We start from the raw sequence: 19,330 nt of genomic DNA, 5'->3' as shown, positions 1-19,330 counted from the left end.
GCATCCACCTTTTATCTTTAAGAATGTTGTTAATAATCAAATGAAGTGTGTCACTAGAATACATACTGAAGGTAATCATATGCTGTTACAATTAAATAATACAGCACATGATTTTATATGTAGCGCTTATAATAGTAAAGTTGTTAACACTAGAGATAATACAATTCAAGAACGTGATGTTAACGTCAGACCAATTTTCTCTAAGCAGCTCCATAATATAGGCATAGTTCAGCAAAGTAATAATTTAGTAAAGTTAGAAGATGCATGCTAACTTATAATCAAGATAGAAAGGCTGTTAAAGCCAACATTAACAATACTGGTGATTAGGAATTCTATAGGTGATAAACCGACCCTTGATTATAAAAGATGTCTTATTTTAAAGAACAAACTGTGTTATAAAGAACAAACTGTGTTATAAAGAACAAACTTGAAATATTATATATTTTAAGACCAATAAAATAGGAACACATAGATGTAACAAATGTGTGCACTGTACTAGTATTAATACTGAAAAATGTTACCCATCTAGTTAACGGCAAAATATTTAATGTTGGGGTGTTTGGAAATTGTTATTCTAGGAACATTATATATCTGGCTGCTTGCCACTTATGTGATGCATATTATGTAGGAAAAACCAACAGAAGGTTGAAAGATCATATTAGTAGTCATCTCTCTGAAATTAATAGGAAACTTAATGCAAATGCATTAAATAGACATTTATAATACAGGCAACACACACTATTTTAAATTTATGATTTTATTTCAAGTTAACAAATCCCTTACATGGTGGTGATATTGTTCAATGTACTGAATTCGAGGAATATAGATGGATTTTGGGACTTAGGGCTCATATATGGCCAGGCTTAAATGAAGTTGTATCTTTAAAGCCCTATTTGAGAGAATTACATCAGAGGGTGAATTATATCATGTGACTCATCTATTTAAAAGGTTTTAGTAACTGTTTTAAATGTTTATGTGCCTGAGGAAGCTTTTAAGTGAAACTACAAAGTTGCATATTAAAGTATTTGACTTGAGTTTGGTGCTATGTGGTTTATGGTGGATTTCTCTCTTTTTTGGCAGTTTACACTTGTTTTCACTGTAATTTACCAGTGGATTCTTCTTTTTATTACTTAGAGAATGTGAAAAACAAGCATAATATACAGCCATGAGCAAGACTATGGTATAAAAAGCAATTATCACAATGGTGGGCATGTGTGTATGCAGTACAGCGAGACAACAACTTAGATAGCGATAACAAATGATAGAGCAGAAATGCAGGGAAGTGAAAAAAGGTATGGACATATCGCACAGGGGTATAGATAGCTATTTTTGGGGTCTATATCACAAAATTGAATGTTGTGAATGCTGAATACCCGAAGGCCGAACTTGGTAGTTCGAAAGTTGAGAATGTCGAAGCCGCGGAAACCCGAATTCTTTCCCAGGGAAAGAATTTAGTTGGCCGTTTCTGCGGCTTCAGCATTTTCGGACTGGGTCAAGATAAGTTTACAAACAGGTAGTGATGGACTTTAGGGTTAGGGCGTGGGTCAGGTAAGTGTGCGATAGTGACGGACTTTAGGGTTAGGGCGTGGGTCAGGTAAGTGTGCGGTAGTGATGGACTTTAGGGTTAGGGCGTGGGTAAGTGTGCGGTAGTGACTGACTTTAGAGTTAGGGCGCAGGTCAGGTAAGTGTATGGTAGTGACGGACTTTAGGGTTAGGGCTGGGTTAAGTATAGTGCATAGATAGTGGTGTATGTTAGGTTTAGTGTAGGTTTTGAAGGTGTTTAGTGTGCTTGCGTTGTGTGTGTATTTTTCGGAACAGCAAATGATGTTATCCGACTCTTCCAAGTTCGAACTTATGGTGTTCGACATTTTGGAAGTTCGATTTCGTGATATAGACCCCTATTTTTGCTCATGGTAAAAAACACACAAAAAACTCAGAGGAAGTAAAGAGCAAAAAACCTGTAGCAAGCTGCTTGCAAGAGTTTATACCATATACTGAGTGCTACATCACTTCATTTCTGACTGCAAATGCAATACATGCATTCAACATCAGTATTCATTTAAGACTGATTGGGATTTGCCAATCATGCCCCTAACAGTTTGCACTTAGGGCAAGTGCCCCTTCTCCCCACCCTAGCTATACCTCTGATATTGCAGGCGTATGATTTTTGATTCAGAAATCTGAGGTGCCTCTGTATAGGTTACACTGCAGATTTTACTATTCCAATAAAAAAAATGAAACACTCAGTTTATCATTAAAAATAGAAAACTGGTGAGGAGCACAGCAGCAATGATAAACTAACCACTAGATATTTTTTTCTACGTAATTTTGGTTTCTATAACTGCTAACCATCAGTCCACTCCTACTGGTTTTGAGCCCATTCAGTCTCCCTGCACTCAGACAGCTGCCCAGAGGGGAACATTATTCTGGCATCCATGGATGCTGATTGTGCACTCCTTTGCACTAGACTATGTGAACAATGAGGACTTTTTTTTTTGTTAATATTTAGGTCTAACCCCCACCACTTGTTGGCTGACATGAGCACCCATGTCAATATGCGGTCCTACAAAGTCATCTCTTTGTATGTGATAGTGCTGCCACCCCAATACTATGAAGATGGCTGTCATTGGTTTCATAAACCAAGCCCATGCCCCCCCCCCCAGTTAACAGCTTCACCATTGTCTTGTGCTGTTATCTTGCATGTGATGAGGCATACAACTAGTCCACCATTCCATCTGCCCAAGGTAGGACAGCTAACAGTAGCCATTCACTCCTACCCAACCTGCATTTTCAGTCCCTAGTCTGCTTTCAAACTCAGGTAATCTGCTAAAGTCAGAGCTTTATCCCTCTGTACACAGAGCTGCCTGAATACTAGATTGTATAAACAACTGATGTGGCTAGACAATGAACATTAGGAATACAATGTCTCCCCATCTTATGTCTCCTTATCTTGGCTATCTCACTCTGACAAAGTATCATAAGATAAGGGAGTAGTTACTTTGCATTACACAGCAGAGATGTCATAAAAATGTCCATCTACTCTGCCTTGTTCGAGTCCCAAAATTCATCATCTGAATCCAGAGGTAAGAGAGAAGGTATTATCCTAGCAAAAGATGAAGTTTGCTTTTTATGAAATTGAATGTACTTCATTTTATGGAGAAATGAGTTTCAAACCCTTGGCTAGAATACAGCTAGGTTCCCGATTAGTCTTTTACTGTTAGTTTGCTGTCCTTATGTGGCCATCTCTGGATCAGGGAGTAGGAAAGTACAGTTGTGTACACTTACCATAAATGTAGATGTTTGAGTGTCTTCACTGTTGCAGTCATCACTGTAGGGTTCTTCCTGCCAGCAGGCAGCCCTCGGTCAGCCAGAATCCCAAAGTCTGGGTCCGGCGTCGGCTGTGTACTCACCCTCCCTGACATCAGTGGCCAGGGGTACAAAGCTTCCAGCCGACGCCATGTTCTCCAGTTTTTCTTGCCCCAGATGTCAGGTGCCCAAAAGTAAAGGCTAAAAGTAAAACAAAAATGTAACATACAACAAACCCCATACCCTGTAGCAAATACACCTCAGAAGAAGGGTGAAGCAGGGAACCACACCAATAAAAGTATAAGAGGGGACAGGAGGGTGGGTAACCCAGACTGCAACAGTGAAGACATCAAACATCTACATTTATGGTAAGTGTACACAACTGTACTATGTTCATCGTGTTTCACTGTTGCAGTCATCACTGTAGGGTTGAATCCCAAAGCTGAGATAAAGGGTGGTGGTTATAGAGTTGAAGGGGCGGCTAGAAGGCCTTGCAAGACTGCAGAAGCAAAACCTACCCTATACTTAGAATAAAGAGGGAGATTATAGTGCTTAGAGAAAGTATGCACTGAACTCCAAGTTGCAGCTTCCAAAATATCTTTGGTAGGAACTCCCCCGAGAAAGGCAGCTGAAGTAGTAGCAGCTCTGGTAGAGTGAGTCCTAATTTTTCCAGGGAATTGCTTTCCATGATGAGAGTAACAAAATCTGATTCCATGAGCAATCCATTTAGAAATGGTCTGTTTTGAAATAGCTTTGCCTTGGGAATTTGCTGCATAACAGTTGTTCTGTTTTCCTGAAATCCTTGGTTCTGTCCAGGTAAAAGCGAAGCTGCCTGTGTACATCCAAAGAATGCAAGATCCTCTCCCCCTTATTTTGTGGATTAGGGAAAAAAAGTTGTCAGGTGGATAGTTTGGTTTAAAGCCACTTTAGAAACCACTTTAGGCATGAAAGTAGGGTTAGTCCTCAAAGAAACCCTGTCTTGATGAAAAATAATGTAAGGTTCCACAGCCATGAGCGCTTGTAACTCTGAGACTCTCCTGGCTGAAGTAAAAGCCAGTAGGATAACAGTCTTCCATGATAAATACTTTATATTGGATGTGGCGGCAGGCTCAAAAGGTGGCAGAGTATGCTTTTCCAGGACATAATTGAGGTCCCAGACAGGAATGGGAGGAGTCCTAGGAGGCCTTAAATTCTTTGCTCCTCTGAGATATTGTTTCAGAAGTGGATGTGAAAAAAATGGAGGATCTGTATTATAATGTGCAGAGATAGCTGAGGCATGTATTTTTATGGAAGAAAAAGATAAACCCTTATGCAACATATCTGTTAGGTAATGCAAAATCAATGGAATATTTGGAATGTGAGGATCTGATTCCTGAGCATGCATCCAGGTGCAAAATCTCTTCCATTTACCTGCATAAGATTTCCTTGCTAGGCCTTCTGCCTTCTAAGATGACATCCATAAACTGTTTGGAAAGGGTAGGATTAATTATAGACCCTGAATACGCCAGGCTGCCAGGCTGAGAGTTTTGAAATGAGAGTGCAGGACCTGTCCCTGATGTTGAGACAAAAGATTTGGAATCTGAGGTAGAATCCAAGGAGGTTCCTGGGATAGATTTATCAGTGTTGAGTACCAAAATTGTCGAGGCCAATTTGGGGCTAGTAAGATCATCTTTGGTTTGTCCTGTTTTACTTTTAATAACACCCTTGGTAGAAGAGGCAGTGGTGGGAAGGCATACCCAGAGAGGTTCCTCCAACTGAATGAGAGAACATCCACTTTCCATGCTAGCTTGTGATATGTCCTTGTGCAAAAAGTCTGTAACTGGTAGTTGTAGGGAGATGCAAATAGATCTATTTCTGGGCAGCCCCAGGCTTCTGTAATCATCTTGAATATTTGGGTGTCTAGTATCCACTCGTGTGGGTCTGACAGGTTCCTGCTCAGGCTGTCTGCCAGAGTGTTTTGTTTCCCTAGCAGGAAATGAGCTTGTAGATCCACTTTGCAAGCTAGTGCTGTGTTCCATAGAGTCATGGCTTGTCTGCAAAGGGGGTAGGAGTGTGAATCCCCTTGGTTGTTTATGTAAAACATAACTGTGGTGTTGTCTGTCCATATCAGTAGCTGCCCTGGCTGTAAAAGATCCCTGAAAGCCAAGAGGGCACTCTGTACAGCTAACATCTCTTTTAAATTGATATGTAGATGCTTCTGATCCTCTGTCCAAAAACCTTGCAGGCCTTTCCCCTGCAAGTGGACTCCCCATGCATAATCCGAGGCGTCCGTGATTATCACTTGGTAGGCTGGAGGTAGACTGAAGGCTTTTCCCTTTGTTTTGAAGACATGCCGTGGCCCACCAATGAAATTCCTTTTGCAGGCAAGGCAAGACAGCAATCACTGTTTCCAGACTGTGACAATGCTGGGACAATACGCTTTTTAGGTACCATTGTATCTTCCTCATATGCAGTCTTGCATATGGTATGAGTAGGATGCAGGAAGCCATGTAACCCAAAGCCTGCAGGAATTTCCTTGCAGTTAGCTGAGAAGTTAACGCCAGGCTTTTGAAAGGTGAAGCCAGCTGTAGTTGTTTTTCTGGCGTCAGGAATGCCATCTGGGTTGTAGTGTTTAAAAGAGCACCCAGTAAAGTTATCTGTTGAGTGGGTGCCAAATTTGACTTTTTTACGTTCACAGTGAATCCCAGGTACTTGAGTAGATTCTGAACAAATTCCAGGTGCTGGAGTAAGATGTCCTTGCTGTCTGCTTGAATAAGGCAGTTGTCCAGATAAGGGTAAATTTGAATTCCCTTGAGTCTGCAGTAAGCTACTACTGGTGCCAGGCACTTGGTAAAGACCCTGGGCACAGTAGACAAGCCAAAGGGCACCGCAGAGAATTGGTAATGTTTTGAGCCTGCCTTGAACCTGAGGTATCTTCTGCACTCCTGTCTGATAGGAATGTGTAGGTAAGCCTCCTTTAAGTCCAGTCACCATCCATGCATTTTTGCTCAACATTGGCAGGAGCTGCTGCAGAGTAAGCATCTTGAACTTTGGTATCTTCAGGAAAGTATTTAAGACTGACAGATCCAGGATGGGTCTCCAAGTATTTTGCTTTCTGGGAACTAGAAAGAGTCTTGAATAAAAGTCTTGTCCCGTCTCTGAATTTGGAACCAGTTCTATGGCCCTCATAGCCATGAGGGACCTCACCTGTTTTAATGCCTCCACCCATTGAGTTTTTGGTAGGTCTGGCCATCCGTTTGGTTTTGGTAAGGTGTGAAAGTGGAATTTGTAACCTCTTAAAACTACATGCAGATCCCACTTGTCTTGGGTTATGCAAGTCCAATTACGGTGAAAAAGAGAAAGTTTTCCTCCCAGAGGAGCTTCCAGGAGAGAGGTTCCTGGAAGCACCCACCAAGAGGAGAAAGCTGAGAGAAGAAAGGAGCCACTTTTGAGATTTTAAGTATTTTTCCTCTGTTTATTTGCGAAGTTTTTCTGCATAGCTGCCTATTTTGAGCATTTTCTGGCTTGTTAAATTTGATTTCTGCATTAGTAACTGTATTTAGAGCACAACCTAGAGCTGTTTACTGAATTTCCTGTTTGCACTTATTTTTAAAATTGTTTTTTTCTCAAAACTTGCATTTTATCTGTCTTTGGCCTAGCACTCTTGTGTGGGGTCATTTACTGCACTGTTATAACTTGTTGATACTTGTGAACCTCTGCTATCTCTGAAAGACCAAAAAAACAAAAAAATCTTGCTTTTTTCCCACTTGTCTGAGATTTAAAAAAGTTCAGTTACAGGCTTGCTGTTCTTGAACTTTGTAAGTTTCTGTGAGGCCATTTTTTGCTTGGGCTAAAGGGAAGTCTCTCTGTTGATCAGTGGCAGTGAAAAACATTGAGCAGCCTGCCTGCCCCTGTGGGAGTGGTTACTGACTTGAAACTGTAGTTTTATTGGCCATTTTGGGTCAATTCCAAAACTCCTTAATCTTCCTCTCTTAAAACCCTCTTTTGCGCAGTTTTGCAATTTTGTGCATAAATTGGGTTTAAACTATTCCTGGCTCCTCAAAGTCTGCTCTTCACTTTTTCCCTTAGAACTGCTCTATCTCTCAATTTAAACACCATATTCTCATTCTAAGGCCCTTCACTGGTCCAATTAAGTAATCCTACAAGTTAGCACAATTAAACCAGAAGCACTACTTACTCTTATACTCTCTGTCCTCTATTGGTCCATCTTAAATTCAGTTTCCCTATTACTCTAGCATGTCCAAAGGTCAGTCAATGGTTTCCTCTCCAGTCCAGCTGGTGAATCTGGGAATTTTGAGGCAATGTTACAACTGTCTCATGTACACGGACAACCCTCTCCTCCTCCAAACAGGTTCAAATATATGTGAGAGATGCAACTATTTAGCCAAACTGGAGGCTGAGCTCTCTCATCTCAAAACTGGTGTAACCAGTCAGGAGGAGAAGGTAATCTCACACAACACAATTCCAGTATCACATAGTCCCACCACATCAGCGAACCAAACACAAATACACAAAAACATACTTGGGAGGCTCTAAATAAAAATCTACCTAAGCAACAGAGACCTCCAAAGCAGACATCCAAGCAAACGCTACCTTAAAACAAAACACACACAACACATAACCCATAAAGTCAGTGTGCCAAGCAGCCACAGCCCTTAAGGCTGAATAACACACCTGATACTCTTGTTATAGGTGACTATTGTCAGACACACTGACGTCCACGCCCCCCACCAGGCTGAATAATGAGAAGGTCACGGTGAGCTGCCAGTCGGGTGCTAGGATCCTATACATACTCAGGTCACCAAAGCAAATACAAATATGACTCAAGTCATTGTATATGCTGGTGTGAATGACCTGGACTACATGAAAAGAGACATAGGCAGCATCTTACCCTCACCTAGAATGATGCCACAGTACAAAGACACAATGATCAATTTTAACAATTGGCTAAAATTTTGGTGTCATTCAAAGGGGATCCATTGTCTGTTAGCCTGGGATGACATGCTCGACAAGCCATGTTGCTTCACTAAGACAGCACAAGGAACAAGAAGCTCAGAAGTCTTAACCTCAAGATGCACACACTCGGCTCTCCTCAGTATGGAGAATATCGATATCTGTGCAGTGACAGAAACCTGGTTCAAGGCTCCAGAGAGCACCCCAGCACTACCAGGCTATACCTCATATCATGCTTTTAAAGGAGAATTTCCATATTTATCAAGGATATCCACACCTCCAGGTTAGTGGCATTGCAGTATTGGAGACCATCCATGTGCAACTAACAGTGGGCAAGACTGCTTTTCAGTTTATAGCATCCTACAGACCACCCTCTCAAAGTCAGGAATCCCACTCAGCTTTCCTGAAAACATTGGAGAACATGAAGATCTCTCCGAACACCATTATATTACTTCAACTACCCAAACATTGACTGGGAGCACTACTCAAGCCCCAGCACCTTAGCCCAAAGATTCCTGGAAATTATAAACTCAAATGCTATGGAACAACTAGTCACCACTCCCACAAGAGGGGACAACATACTAGACCTGATCATTACCAACATGGGGACTCTATGCTCCACACCAGAAGTATATCCCTCATTGGTAAGATCAGACCATAAATTAATTTCACTGGATGTCCACATCCCCACCCCACCCCCAGCCCAGAAAATCACAGTGAAAAACTTCTCAAAAGCGAACTTCTCACTTCTCAAAACCGAAGTGGAATGGCCCCAGGGCCAGTGGAAACTACGGCCCAAACTGCAGAATCCTATATAAAGGCATTCTACGGACATCTCCAGGAATGCATGGATCATGCTATCCCAAACAAAACCAAGACCCAATCATCCAAAGGCAGGAGTCCGGTCTGGTGGACCCCTGCCATAAATAAACTGTACAACAGGAGGAGGAAGCTACTACATGATAGAGCAAAATCCCTAATAGGGAAGGCATCTCTGATCAGTACTAGCAAAAAATTACGATCCCTCATAAAATCCTCCAAGGTCAGAAAATTGCACAGGACACCAAAGACAATCATAAGGCTTTTTTCAGTTATGTTAGAAACCTGGGATGCAACTCCCAGACTTGTTCTGAGTTGATTCTTGAACCCACAGACATCGCCAATATCCTGGCAGACAGGTTCAGTGCAAACTTCTCCAAAAGAGCAAGTATCCATCACGGCAGAGGGCTGCCTCCCAAACATCTCAGATGCTCAGGTGAAGGCTGCCCTCAAAACACTGCTTCCATGGGACCAGATGGCGTCCCAGGTTCATGAACTCCAAGAGGAACTAATCCCTCAAATAAAACAGCTATACAATCTCAGCCTCACTACAGGATATGTGCCCACAGAATGGCATACAGCAACAGTGGTCCCACTCCACAAGGTGGAGCCTCTCCCATAAGCCTGATTAGCTTAGTCTGCAAGGCTATGGAGAGGATCATCATGGAGCTCATAAACAAAGATATTGGGGACCTACAGACACTAGATCCTACCCAGTTCGGCTAAGGGCAGATCCTGCCTTTTGAACCTGGTTGACTTCTTTGAAACAGTCACCAAAGCCATAGATGAAGGGAAGGTAGTCCACACAGCCTATCTGGACCTTGCAAAGGCATTTGACACAATACCCCACTGGCATCATAGATAAGCTATCCAGCTTAAATATAAACCCCTATGTCACAAGATGGGTAACTGGCTCAAAGACAGAACCCACAGAGTGAGAGTTTCTGGAGCCATGTCAGATGGCATCCCACAGGGTTCTGTCCTGGGACCACTCTTGTTCGGTATATACTTTTCCACAACTGCAAACTGGGCGCCATAATCAACTCTCCAGCTGACACAAACATCCTTCAAAAGGTCTCACAGAGACAGATAACTGGTGCCAGCACCATGTTTTAAAGCTAAATGCCAAAAAATGTATAGTCATACCCTTTGGCAAAAACAATGTGCCCACAAATTACCACATTACAGAAAAGTTATTAGGGACCTGGGGACCCAAGTTGATAGCAATCTCTCCTTTGAAAACCACATTGCCAAACTGGTTAGAAAGACCTTCTACATAGCCCACCTCATCACGAAGGGTTTCACATCTAGATCAAGAGAGGTAATCGTGCCCCTTTATTCATCCCTCATCAGGCCCATCATAGAATACAATGCCCCTTTTGGGATGTACCTTACCAGACACCTGCAGCAATTAGAAAGACCCCAAACGTATCTCACCAAGAGGATCAAGGGTCTCAAACAGATGCCATATGCTGCTCGGTTAAAAAAACTCCAGCTCTACTCAGTTGCATAGGCGATCTATGCCTGACATACAAAGCTATGTCAAATCCAGAATTAATGGACATGCTCCACCTCAGTAAATCTAAAGGACTTGAACCTCAGCACAGAAATAAATAGAACTTGCTGGAGGGACAGGTTCATAACCCAGAGGCTCTGGAATAGAATTCCAGTTCATGTGAGGCAGAGCACCTCACTGAATCTCTTCAAGAGGAATCTCGATAAGTGGATGGGGGATCGTAGGTTTGTCCCAGGGATTACTCCCGTGTCACTATTAGACAGAGGCATAGTAAACTAAACCTTAAAAAGGGCACAGTATACTCAAATCAAATACAGAATCGGGCTAGGCTTAGAATTGCCCCAGGGCAGATAGCCTAGTATGAACCTATGAACCTATGAGCCATGCAGGGGGAGTCATTGAGCCTGTTTCCTATAAGGTTGAGACCTATCTTCTCCATCTCTGGGGGTGGAAACACTCCACTGTCTAGGTCTATAAGAGGTCTGTGCTTGGGCCCTCCCTCTGGGGCATCTATATCTACCCCTCTGAGACCTGTCCGAGCTGGGAAAGGACCAATTTTTAGCTGGCCAATTTCTGCTAAATCTAGGAGGCTGAACTTGTAAGAAATCCTTAACCGTTTGCATGGATTTTGCCTTATCCTCCATTTTCTTTATAACCTCTTCAGCCTTAGACCCAAACAAAACATTATGTTGAACAGGAGCATCCAGTAATTTTGCTTTTACTTGAGCAGGCAAATTTTGTTCCTTTAGCCAAGCATGCCTTCTAATGACCATGCCAGTGGCTGCCGCCCTGCAAGAGGCCTCCAAAGCATCAAAACCACAGTGTAAGGTACGTTTCCCCACCTGCTCAGTAGCATGCATCAAATCTTGTAATTCATTATTGTCTGCACATGCAGAAATGGTACACAGTTTTTGTTTCATAGCAGACAAAAGGTATTGCTGATATTTCAACATATGGAATTGACAATTCAAAGCCGTAATAGATAAAGCAGCAGAAGTGTACACTTTTTTTTCCCCGTCTCTCCAAAGCTCTAGAATCCTTATCTGACGGAATAGGGTTCTTAGCAGTGGCAGCCTTAACACCCTTAGGACCCTGAGAAATGGTTTCTGGATCAGCAGTAGGATTTCTAAATAGAAACTGGTGAGAGTCAGGGACTCTGTAATATCTATCAGGCTTAGCAGGGGCCGGAGGAAAGGAGTCAGGGGTTAAATTAGACTCAGAAAAGACATCATCCACAATATCCAAAATAGGAGGAATAGCCAGGGGTCTGTGTTGGGGAAGAAGAAGAAGGAAATCCCTAAGCCTTCTCTTAGATTAAGAGTACTCCTCTCCTTCCCATTGAAAATGTTCCCTCATGTCATGTAAAGTTTCCCAAAAGAGTAATCTTCAGGAGGAGAAGCTGAAGGAATGGATTCCTCAGCATCAGAATCCTCATAAGGAGGGAAATTATAATCCTGTTCAGAGGAAGACACTGAAGAGATAGATACCTGATCAGAGGATTCATAATCCAATTCTTGTCTTGGCCTTTTGTCTGGAGGGGGATGGGAACCCCTAATCATAGTTAGCAAGTCCTCCGCCATTTTAAGCATTTGTTTTTGAGATTTAGGTCCCGGATCAGAGGAGGCCTGGGCATGAGTCTTGGTCTTTGCCTTTATCTGAAGCTGCATAGGCCTGGAAACCCCCTCGGAAGCTGGTACCTGCACAGCGGCTCCAGACCCATCTGAGGGAGCATTATCCGAAGGTCTTGCACCTGGAATATCCGAAGGCCTAGTTGGCTCCTCGTGGGAGTCCATTTTGGCAAGTGGTTTTATAATGACCGACGACAGGGGCTGTGAAAGCGTCTCACTGACAATGGCCGAACCGGCAGCTGGCTCTGATTGTAAACTGTCATCTGATTTGGACCTCGGAGGCCTATCCTTATCCTTGCGCCTTTTATGAACTCCGGTAGTCAGAAGCGTGTCCGACGACATGTTATAATTAAATCGCATCCCAAAGTAATGAAAGGCAAAATCTCCGTTTAATAGTACATTGATTAAATCTAGCACAAAACCAACAACTAGCTACGTCATGGTCAGGGCCTAGACAAGGAATACATTAAGAGTGAAAATCCTTATGAGGTATTTGCTTCCCACATGAAATACAATTATTAACTTTTTCTGACATCGGTCTGGAGCAAGAAAAAAGTTTCCCCAATGGGGTACTTAGCTTTGAAAAGAAGAATGTCTTTGGTATGAAGCACCAAAAATAACAGGAGTCAGCTGACAGGCACATGCAAACTGCTTCCACCGTGCCGCAAGAAAGACTGGGGAACATGGCGTCGGCTAGGAGCTTTGTACCCCTGGTGCACTGACGTCAGGGAGGGTGAGTACACAGCCGACACCAGACCCAGACTTTGGGATTCTAGCCGACCGAGGGCTGCCTGCCGGCAGGAAGAACCCTACAGTGATGACTGCAACAGTGAAACACGATGAACATCAAGATAATCTCTGATGTACTGAATGTTGAAACAGAGGCAATTAGCTAATATCAGGGTCAGTCTGGCATGTACCAGCAAAAATAGCAAGACAAATCAGTCCACTCATACTGGTTATGACCCATTCAGTTTGCCAGCACCCAGCAGGATGCCAGTATAAAGGCAACAGAGTCAGTAGACAATATAGCAGCAACACGGTTTCATGTTTTATTTTATGCTAAAAATAAATAAATAAAACAGGCAATGTGAAAGAGAGTAACACAAATACAAAATGATAGTTTGTGAACATGGACAGATGAGATAAGACAAAAACCTTCTACAGCTGAGACATGCTGCAATGCAATATACATGATCTCACAGCAGCCCAGTACAGACTGTGCCTCAAGGTACAAGAAAGCTGTAAATGTCAACACATGCCTCCATGGAGAACCTGCGTTGTCGGTGGTTTCGGTATTTTAATGCAGTTGGTGATAGATCTTCATCCTCTGAGGGAGATATTGGAGTTCCTGCATTCCTACAGTTTAAACTAAGGTTACTCAGCTGCAGGTCTTCTGGCTCAATGCCTGAAAGGAAAGAAGTAGATGTCAGTCAACAGAATGGAGTCAAAATCTTAAACCACATAAATACCTTATTTGCATATTGTGCTAGGATATGTCCAAATATGTCAATCTGTGGATAAATGCAAGTTTAATACACTGTGTATAATACTAAAACAATTACTTGTTCTTATAACATTATTATATTATAACAGCTATCAAACATACAAATCCTGCCCTGTTTGTGTGGAATGGGGTATTAACCTGTTTGTAGTTCTTATTCATACCCCACAAGAAGTGTGATTAAATATATTTCCATTTAATAGTATTAAACACTTGTGCCTAGAAGAATAAATGGCAGACATGAAATGGGCGGCGCTACTAACATAATTAAATAGACATTGTGACTTACAGTGCTAGATTCACAGTTGTCCTATGGACTGAAGAAATTATCATGTGAATTACAAATAAAGGAGAGCTCCAAAAGATGTGGAATTTGGAGAGAGAATACTGCACCTGTTGTCTGATGCTCAGAAAGCATCGCATTTGGGTTAATGGTGCAGAGTGCAGATGTACTGTATACTGCTCATTTTAATGGCATACCAAGTGCCAGTGAAAGTCAGAATGATGGTGGAGTGCAAGATGCCTTGCAAGGAGCTCAGTGAAGCACTATGAACCTTACAGTTTATTAAAGTGACAATGCATGCAATGAACAGTTACTTAAGAGGAGGTATTTAATAAGCTCAAAGTTAATCAAAAGCTTCATTATTCTAACCTATGCAAAAATGTTTGAAATTACAGATTTGATTTAAATTTGTGGGTGGCTTTGCCCACTGCACCTCCTTACTTAATCTAATCAACTATGAGATCACAGGATCTCAGGCCAGTATAAGTAGTTTTGACAAATCTCAGCCCCTTACTTAATATAACCAGCTATGAGGTCACAGGTTCTCAGGCAACTCTGAGTCATTTTGACAAATCATGTTTTCAATGAATAGGGATCTGATTAAACGTACCCATGCAGAAAAACACACATTCACCCAAGTTTAAACATACCTTGACAATCTGCCTCAGGTCTCTTTACATACTGATATAACACATATATAGGTACACGTACCTATAAACATAGAAAGGCATGTAGATATAGCTAATCAAGTGTGCCGAGTTAAGCAGCTGATTTGGTTACACTTAATAAGGATGGAGACAGTTGCTAAAAAATACATTTCCTGATCACAAAGAATTGAGAGCACAATTCTACAGCCTACCTCCACAGACTAAAAGAATTGTTTTTGCAAAGGTCAAGTCTCCCACAACCTCCTAGCTTGCATATACAAATGTCACAGTCCAGAACAATGGGCAAAGGACAGAGTGCCCAAACCAGATTACAGCTGTCTTGCACACATGATCCTACACAGCCTGCATGTCCACCATACTTGCTATGACCTTAAGTAAACTGACCAATTCTGCTCAGCAGATCAGGTAATCACCAACTAATCAAAGAGCACATGCAGAGTAATCGGTAAAAGGTGTGCTGCTTTCTGAAAAGTACTTTTAACTTCCCCCGGAATCCATGTAGGGCAGGCAGAAAATATTGCAAATGCTTGTGCACGTACATGCACCCAAAACTGTTCATGTATAAGAGCATGTCGAACTGTGGTGTGCTTTTCTGTATAGTTCAAGTTGGGGAAACCAGCATGGAACCTCATTCCAGTCTACTTTGTGGTTATTTGCATTATATTTGCATGTATATCTAAGGTTGGGAGAAATAAAAAAAAAAAATGTTCACTGATCCCAGTACTTCATAATACTTTCAAAACTTTAACCACAAAATCACAATGCAAGTCAAAGCATGATAATTGTCTTCCTGCTTCCACCTTTCTTAAAAGGCTTGCATACAGTCATTTTTGACTACACTCTTCTTAGTCCAGAAAACACAGAAAAAACACTGTTCTTTAAAGTGAATTGTCACTATTTTTTTCTTACCTTTACACCACAGCATGCAGTACATAACGTGCTGAAATGCATTTTGACTCCCCATCAGTTAAAGTTTTTGTAGCCTATGTTGTTTGTACCAAAAATTTCAGAGTTGAGCTGCAGTGGTGGCACACAGGGACAAAGCCACGACTATGGCCCAGCTGACGGGTTTGATTAGTGACTTTGGCAACTGATGAAGTGGCAGGGAGGGACGGGCATGCTTGTCCTGGGGAGGAAGGTGCTCATTGGTGATTCTCCTTAAGGGATGAAGTGGTCCAAATAGGGGAATTGCCATCAAACAAAACAAAGCATGGCAGGTGAGAGAGAAGGAGGGGTTGTTTGCTTCAAATGGAGGAAAAAAACATAGAATGGTATGACAGACCCTAATAATACAAATGTGGCCATGGCTAGAGGATGAATTCTGGATGTGAAAAGGTAAAACACTGACTAAAAATGGACCAGAATGGATGCTATTAAGCTTAGGAAGAACCAAGTGATTTTCTTTCCATAGCGCTTGCAAATACGAATGTACACTATAAATACATTCCCTACAGGAGGCTGAATTGAGAAAAATAGCTGTCTTAATCTTGATGCTTTATGACAGTAGCTAAGCTTTATGACAGTGGCTATGCTATATTTTAAAAGATGACAAAGTGAATTGTCTCATCCCACATACAGATTAGAAAGAGACAAAATAAAAACATACTGCTCTGTAGAGCTATGAATACACTTGTCCTTTGAGAAAATTAAGCCACAGAGATAGTTTTTTTTTATTTAAGCCTGTGAAACACAGAAACATTAATATTTATTCTACCAACATTTTTCATTTCAGAACATCTTTATCCTTACTCCACACATCCCATGATTTCAGCAATGCCTCTTTTCTATCCATATTTATTCTTATCAGAAATTATCTCAAGGTATGTTTATAATAATGGTAAACACCATGAGTTCCCTTGCAAAATAAGAGGATTAAGAGAGACGCAAGTTTATACGTGACATGTACATGTCAAAGATGCATCTTCTCCCTTTGGAAATACTGATGTCATTTTAACATCTTAAAGGGACAGAGCATCTCAAATACTTTTTCACAAAACTCATCTCACCGCATTCTTTTGTCAGTATGATGCAAAACGATACAGATGAGCTTCCACGAAATGGGAACTATCTTTTAAAAGAGAATATAATTTAAATTTCTTTTTACATTGGCTTTCATTCTTTTTCACACAACTCTACACTGTCATACTGTAAGTGTGTACAAACCTATAGAGAGAGCCATGCTTGCCTGTCTCCAGACATGGGTCTATGGTAATAGGGAAAAAGCCTGATCTGAACATTGGATGGCAGAAGGGAACAAGGGTATGTTAAAGTGTTCTCATATTCACATATTCAAATTAAACTCCAGTCAACAAATAAGACTAACTTGTTTGACATTTTCATTTACAGAGGCAAAAGGTATAAATATTAATAACTTAACAAAAACAACCTCAGCAACATTCTACTAGCATGAGCACTGCTGGCCACATTGCAATGGGTCCATACTCACCATAAACGTCATGTGACAATTAACTCATTCAGTAGCAGTGTGCCTTCATGTACTGTAAGGGCTGCAGGTACTGCAGCACATTTACAAGCTCTTTACCTTTTTTAAGTACATGCACACTATTTCAATTTCATCCCACCAGACACACTTGCTAGGGCATGAAGGGGATTGTAATCCTTCAGCTTTATTTTATGATTGCATAGCTCTCATTAGCTTCTCATGAAATAGGCAGCTGAACATTATTGCTTTTTATGCATGCATATTAACACCGCATTCATGCTGCTGACAATTATGTGGCAGCGTCTGGAGCATGTATGGCTTCTTTTGACACTTAGTTTGAGCAATGGCATTATTTCAAGTCAAAGCGAGTCTGCTCCATTTGGTGTACCTCCTTCCATGACAAAGAACATGTGCTGTAATTTGGAACAGATATTAATTGAAAGTCATGTTAATACTTGGTGGAGTTTTTTATATATGGTTTTACATAGGCCCACTATGGTTTGCTGTCACAATAGCTGAATTACCTTCTGTAACATGGACATGATCATGCAATTCTACAAGACATCTGGTGAGTCCTCTGATTCCCTGTCTGTGTTATGCTGTTGGTGCTCCCAGACTCTGTTCGTTTAACTAGGGCCCTTCAGAATCCTAGAAACATCCATGGAATCACTATCCTTTGTAATCTTGATGAGCTCTTTAGACTTGGACATGCTGCAGAGTTCACCACACTTATTTAATCCTTCCAGTAGTATTTTGTTAATCCTATCACATCACTTGAATGCCTTAATTCTGTGTGGGTACATGTTGAAGATTTGTTTGCTTTAATCCTTTTTTGGTTTTTCCATGCTGACTTCATATCCATAACCACAGAGCATAAGCAATTTCTCAGTTAATGTTACATTATGACAATAAGTTTCTTGCTCCATCTGCTGTAGCAGTCAATCCCACAGACATTGTCACAGTGTCTCATGTCAGTTTCAGAATCATATCTTTCTACAGTCATCCTATGAAATCTCCACTCACACAAAACTGGAAAGCACACTCTGCAGATGTATGGATAAAAAACACACACAAATTTACAAACACCAAAAACACTGAAACTGAAGCTGAAATAAACTCTATTTAGTGCTTTTGTATAATTTGACTTCTTCAAAATACAACCATATAAAATTAGTCACATTTGAATTAAACACAATATATCACATGACTATTCCCAACCAACCAAATCCCGCATTTAAGCCTATAAATAATAATTTTATGAATTTTATTTTCTAAAACAATTTTCACCTATTGCAACTGTCATTTTATTAATTAAAAACAATCTTAATCAAAAAAGTCCTTCAACAATGTTTCAATATTATAAAAGTGATTCTATTTAACGTTTCAACTTCTTTCTTTATTATTTGACATTTGTTTACCGGAAAAGTCTGACTGGGTATGAGCCCATTTTCAATGGAGGCTTGGAAAGAAAAGCTCTACAGTACACATTAAAGGGAATTAAAAAAAAACTGAACAATGGTTACAAATATTAAGACAATAACAAAGTAGTACAATATGTGAAATACAATAAAAGAAAAATAAGCAAAATATAAAGGCAAGCAATAAAGTTGACTGTACATTATATACAAGGTAGAAGAGAGTTCCTAATGTGCATGTTACATAATGATGCATGACAAATATGTAACAAAATAAGTAGTAGATCATAAAAGCCATATACCTTTTCTGGCAGGAGAACTAGATATTACATTTCATTCAAATTCTGGGATAGAGAAAGGTTAGTGTAAGAATATAAAAAAGGACATTAGAATGTTAAGGAATTAAAGAGAGGTGAGGCTAGAAAGTAGGTAAAGCAGGAAGGGAAGTTGGGTATAAAGAAGGGAAAGTCTATTAAGAGTGTGGAAGAAGGGAATGGAAAAGAGTACTAAGACGACAAGGAGCACGGGCAGATCAGTTAGATGTTCTTTCAGCCTAGACTTGAAGGAATTGTAGTGGGGTAGAAGTCTGATTCCTTCTGGAATGCTATTCCATGATTTGGCAACACAGTAAGAGTACAGACTAACCCAGTTAGATCCTTGAGGTTTGTAAAGAGATAATGGTGACAGGAGCATAGGTCACAGGATGGAATATAGTGTTAAAGTAGCGATGATGTAGTTTGCGAAAATGCAGAGTTGTACAGTAATTTGTGAGTTAATGTTAGTTGATTAAACATT

At 40.9% G+C, this 19,330-nt stretch overlaps 1 protein-coding gene across 5 annotated transcripts in view; it reads right to left on the bottom strand.

Annotated features, from left to right (window-relative positions):
* Positions 1–19,330, bottom strand: part of CDK18 (cyclin dependent kinase 18) — a 1,544,265-nt gene that overhangs the window by 494,984 nt on the left and 1,029,951 nt on the right. For all 5 annotated transcript variants that reach the window (XM_044076818.1, XM_044076817.1, XM_044076819.1 and 2 more), the window contains one exon: positions 13,485–13,630. In XM_044076818.1, coding sequence (XP_043932753.1) covers positions 13,485–13,630 — 146 coding nt within the window. The remainder of the gene's footprint in view (positions 1–13,484; positions 13,631–19,330) is intronic.

Source organism: Protopterus annectens, chromosome 7.part0, assembly GCF_019279795.1.
Source record: "Protopterus annectens isolate FY-2018-M chromosome 7.part0, PAN1.0, whole genome shotgun sequence".
Classification (NCBI taxonomy): Eukaryota; Metazoa; Chordata; order Ceratodontiformes; family Protopteridae; genus Protopterus; species Protopterus annectens.
Note: the sequence above shows the minus strand (reverse complement) of the source record. Positions and strands in the feature narration are given on the sequence as shown.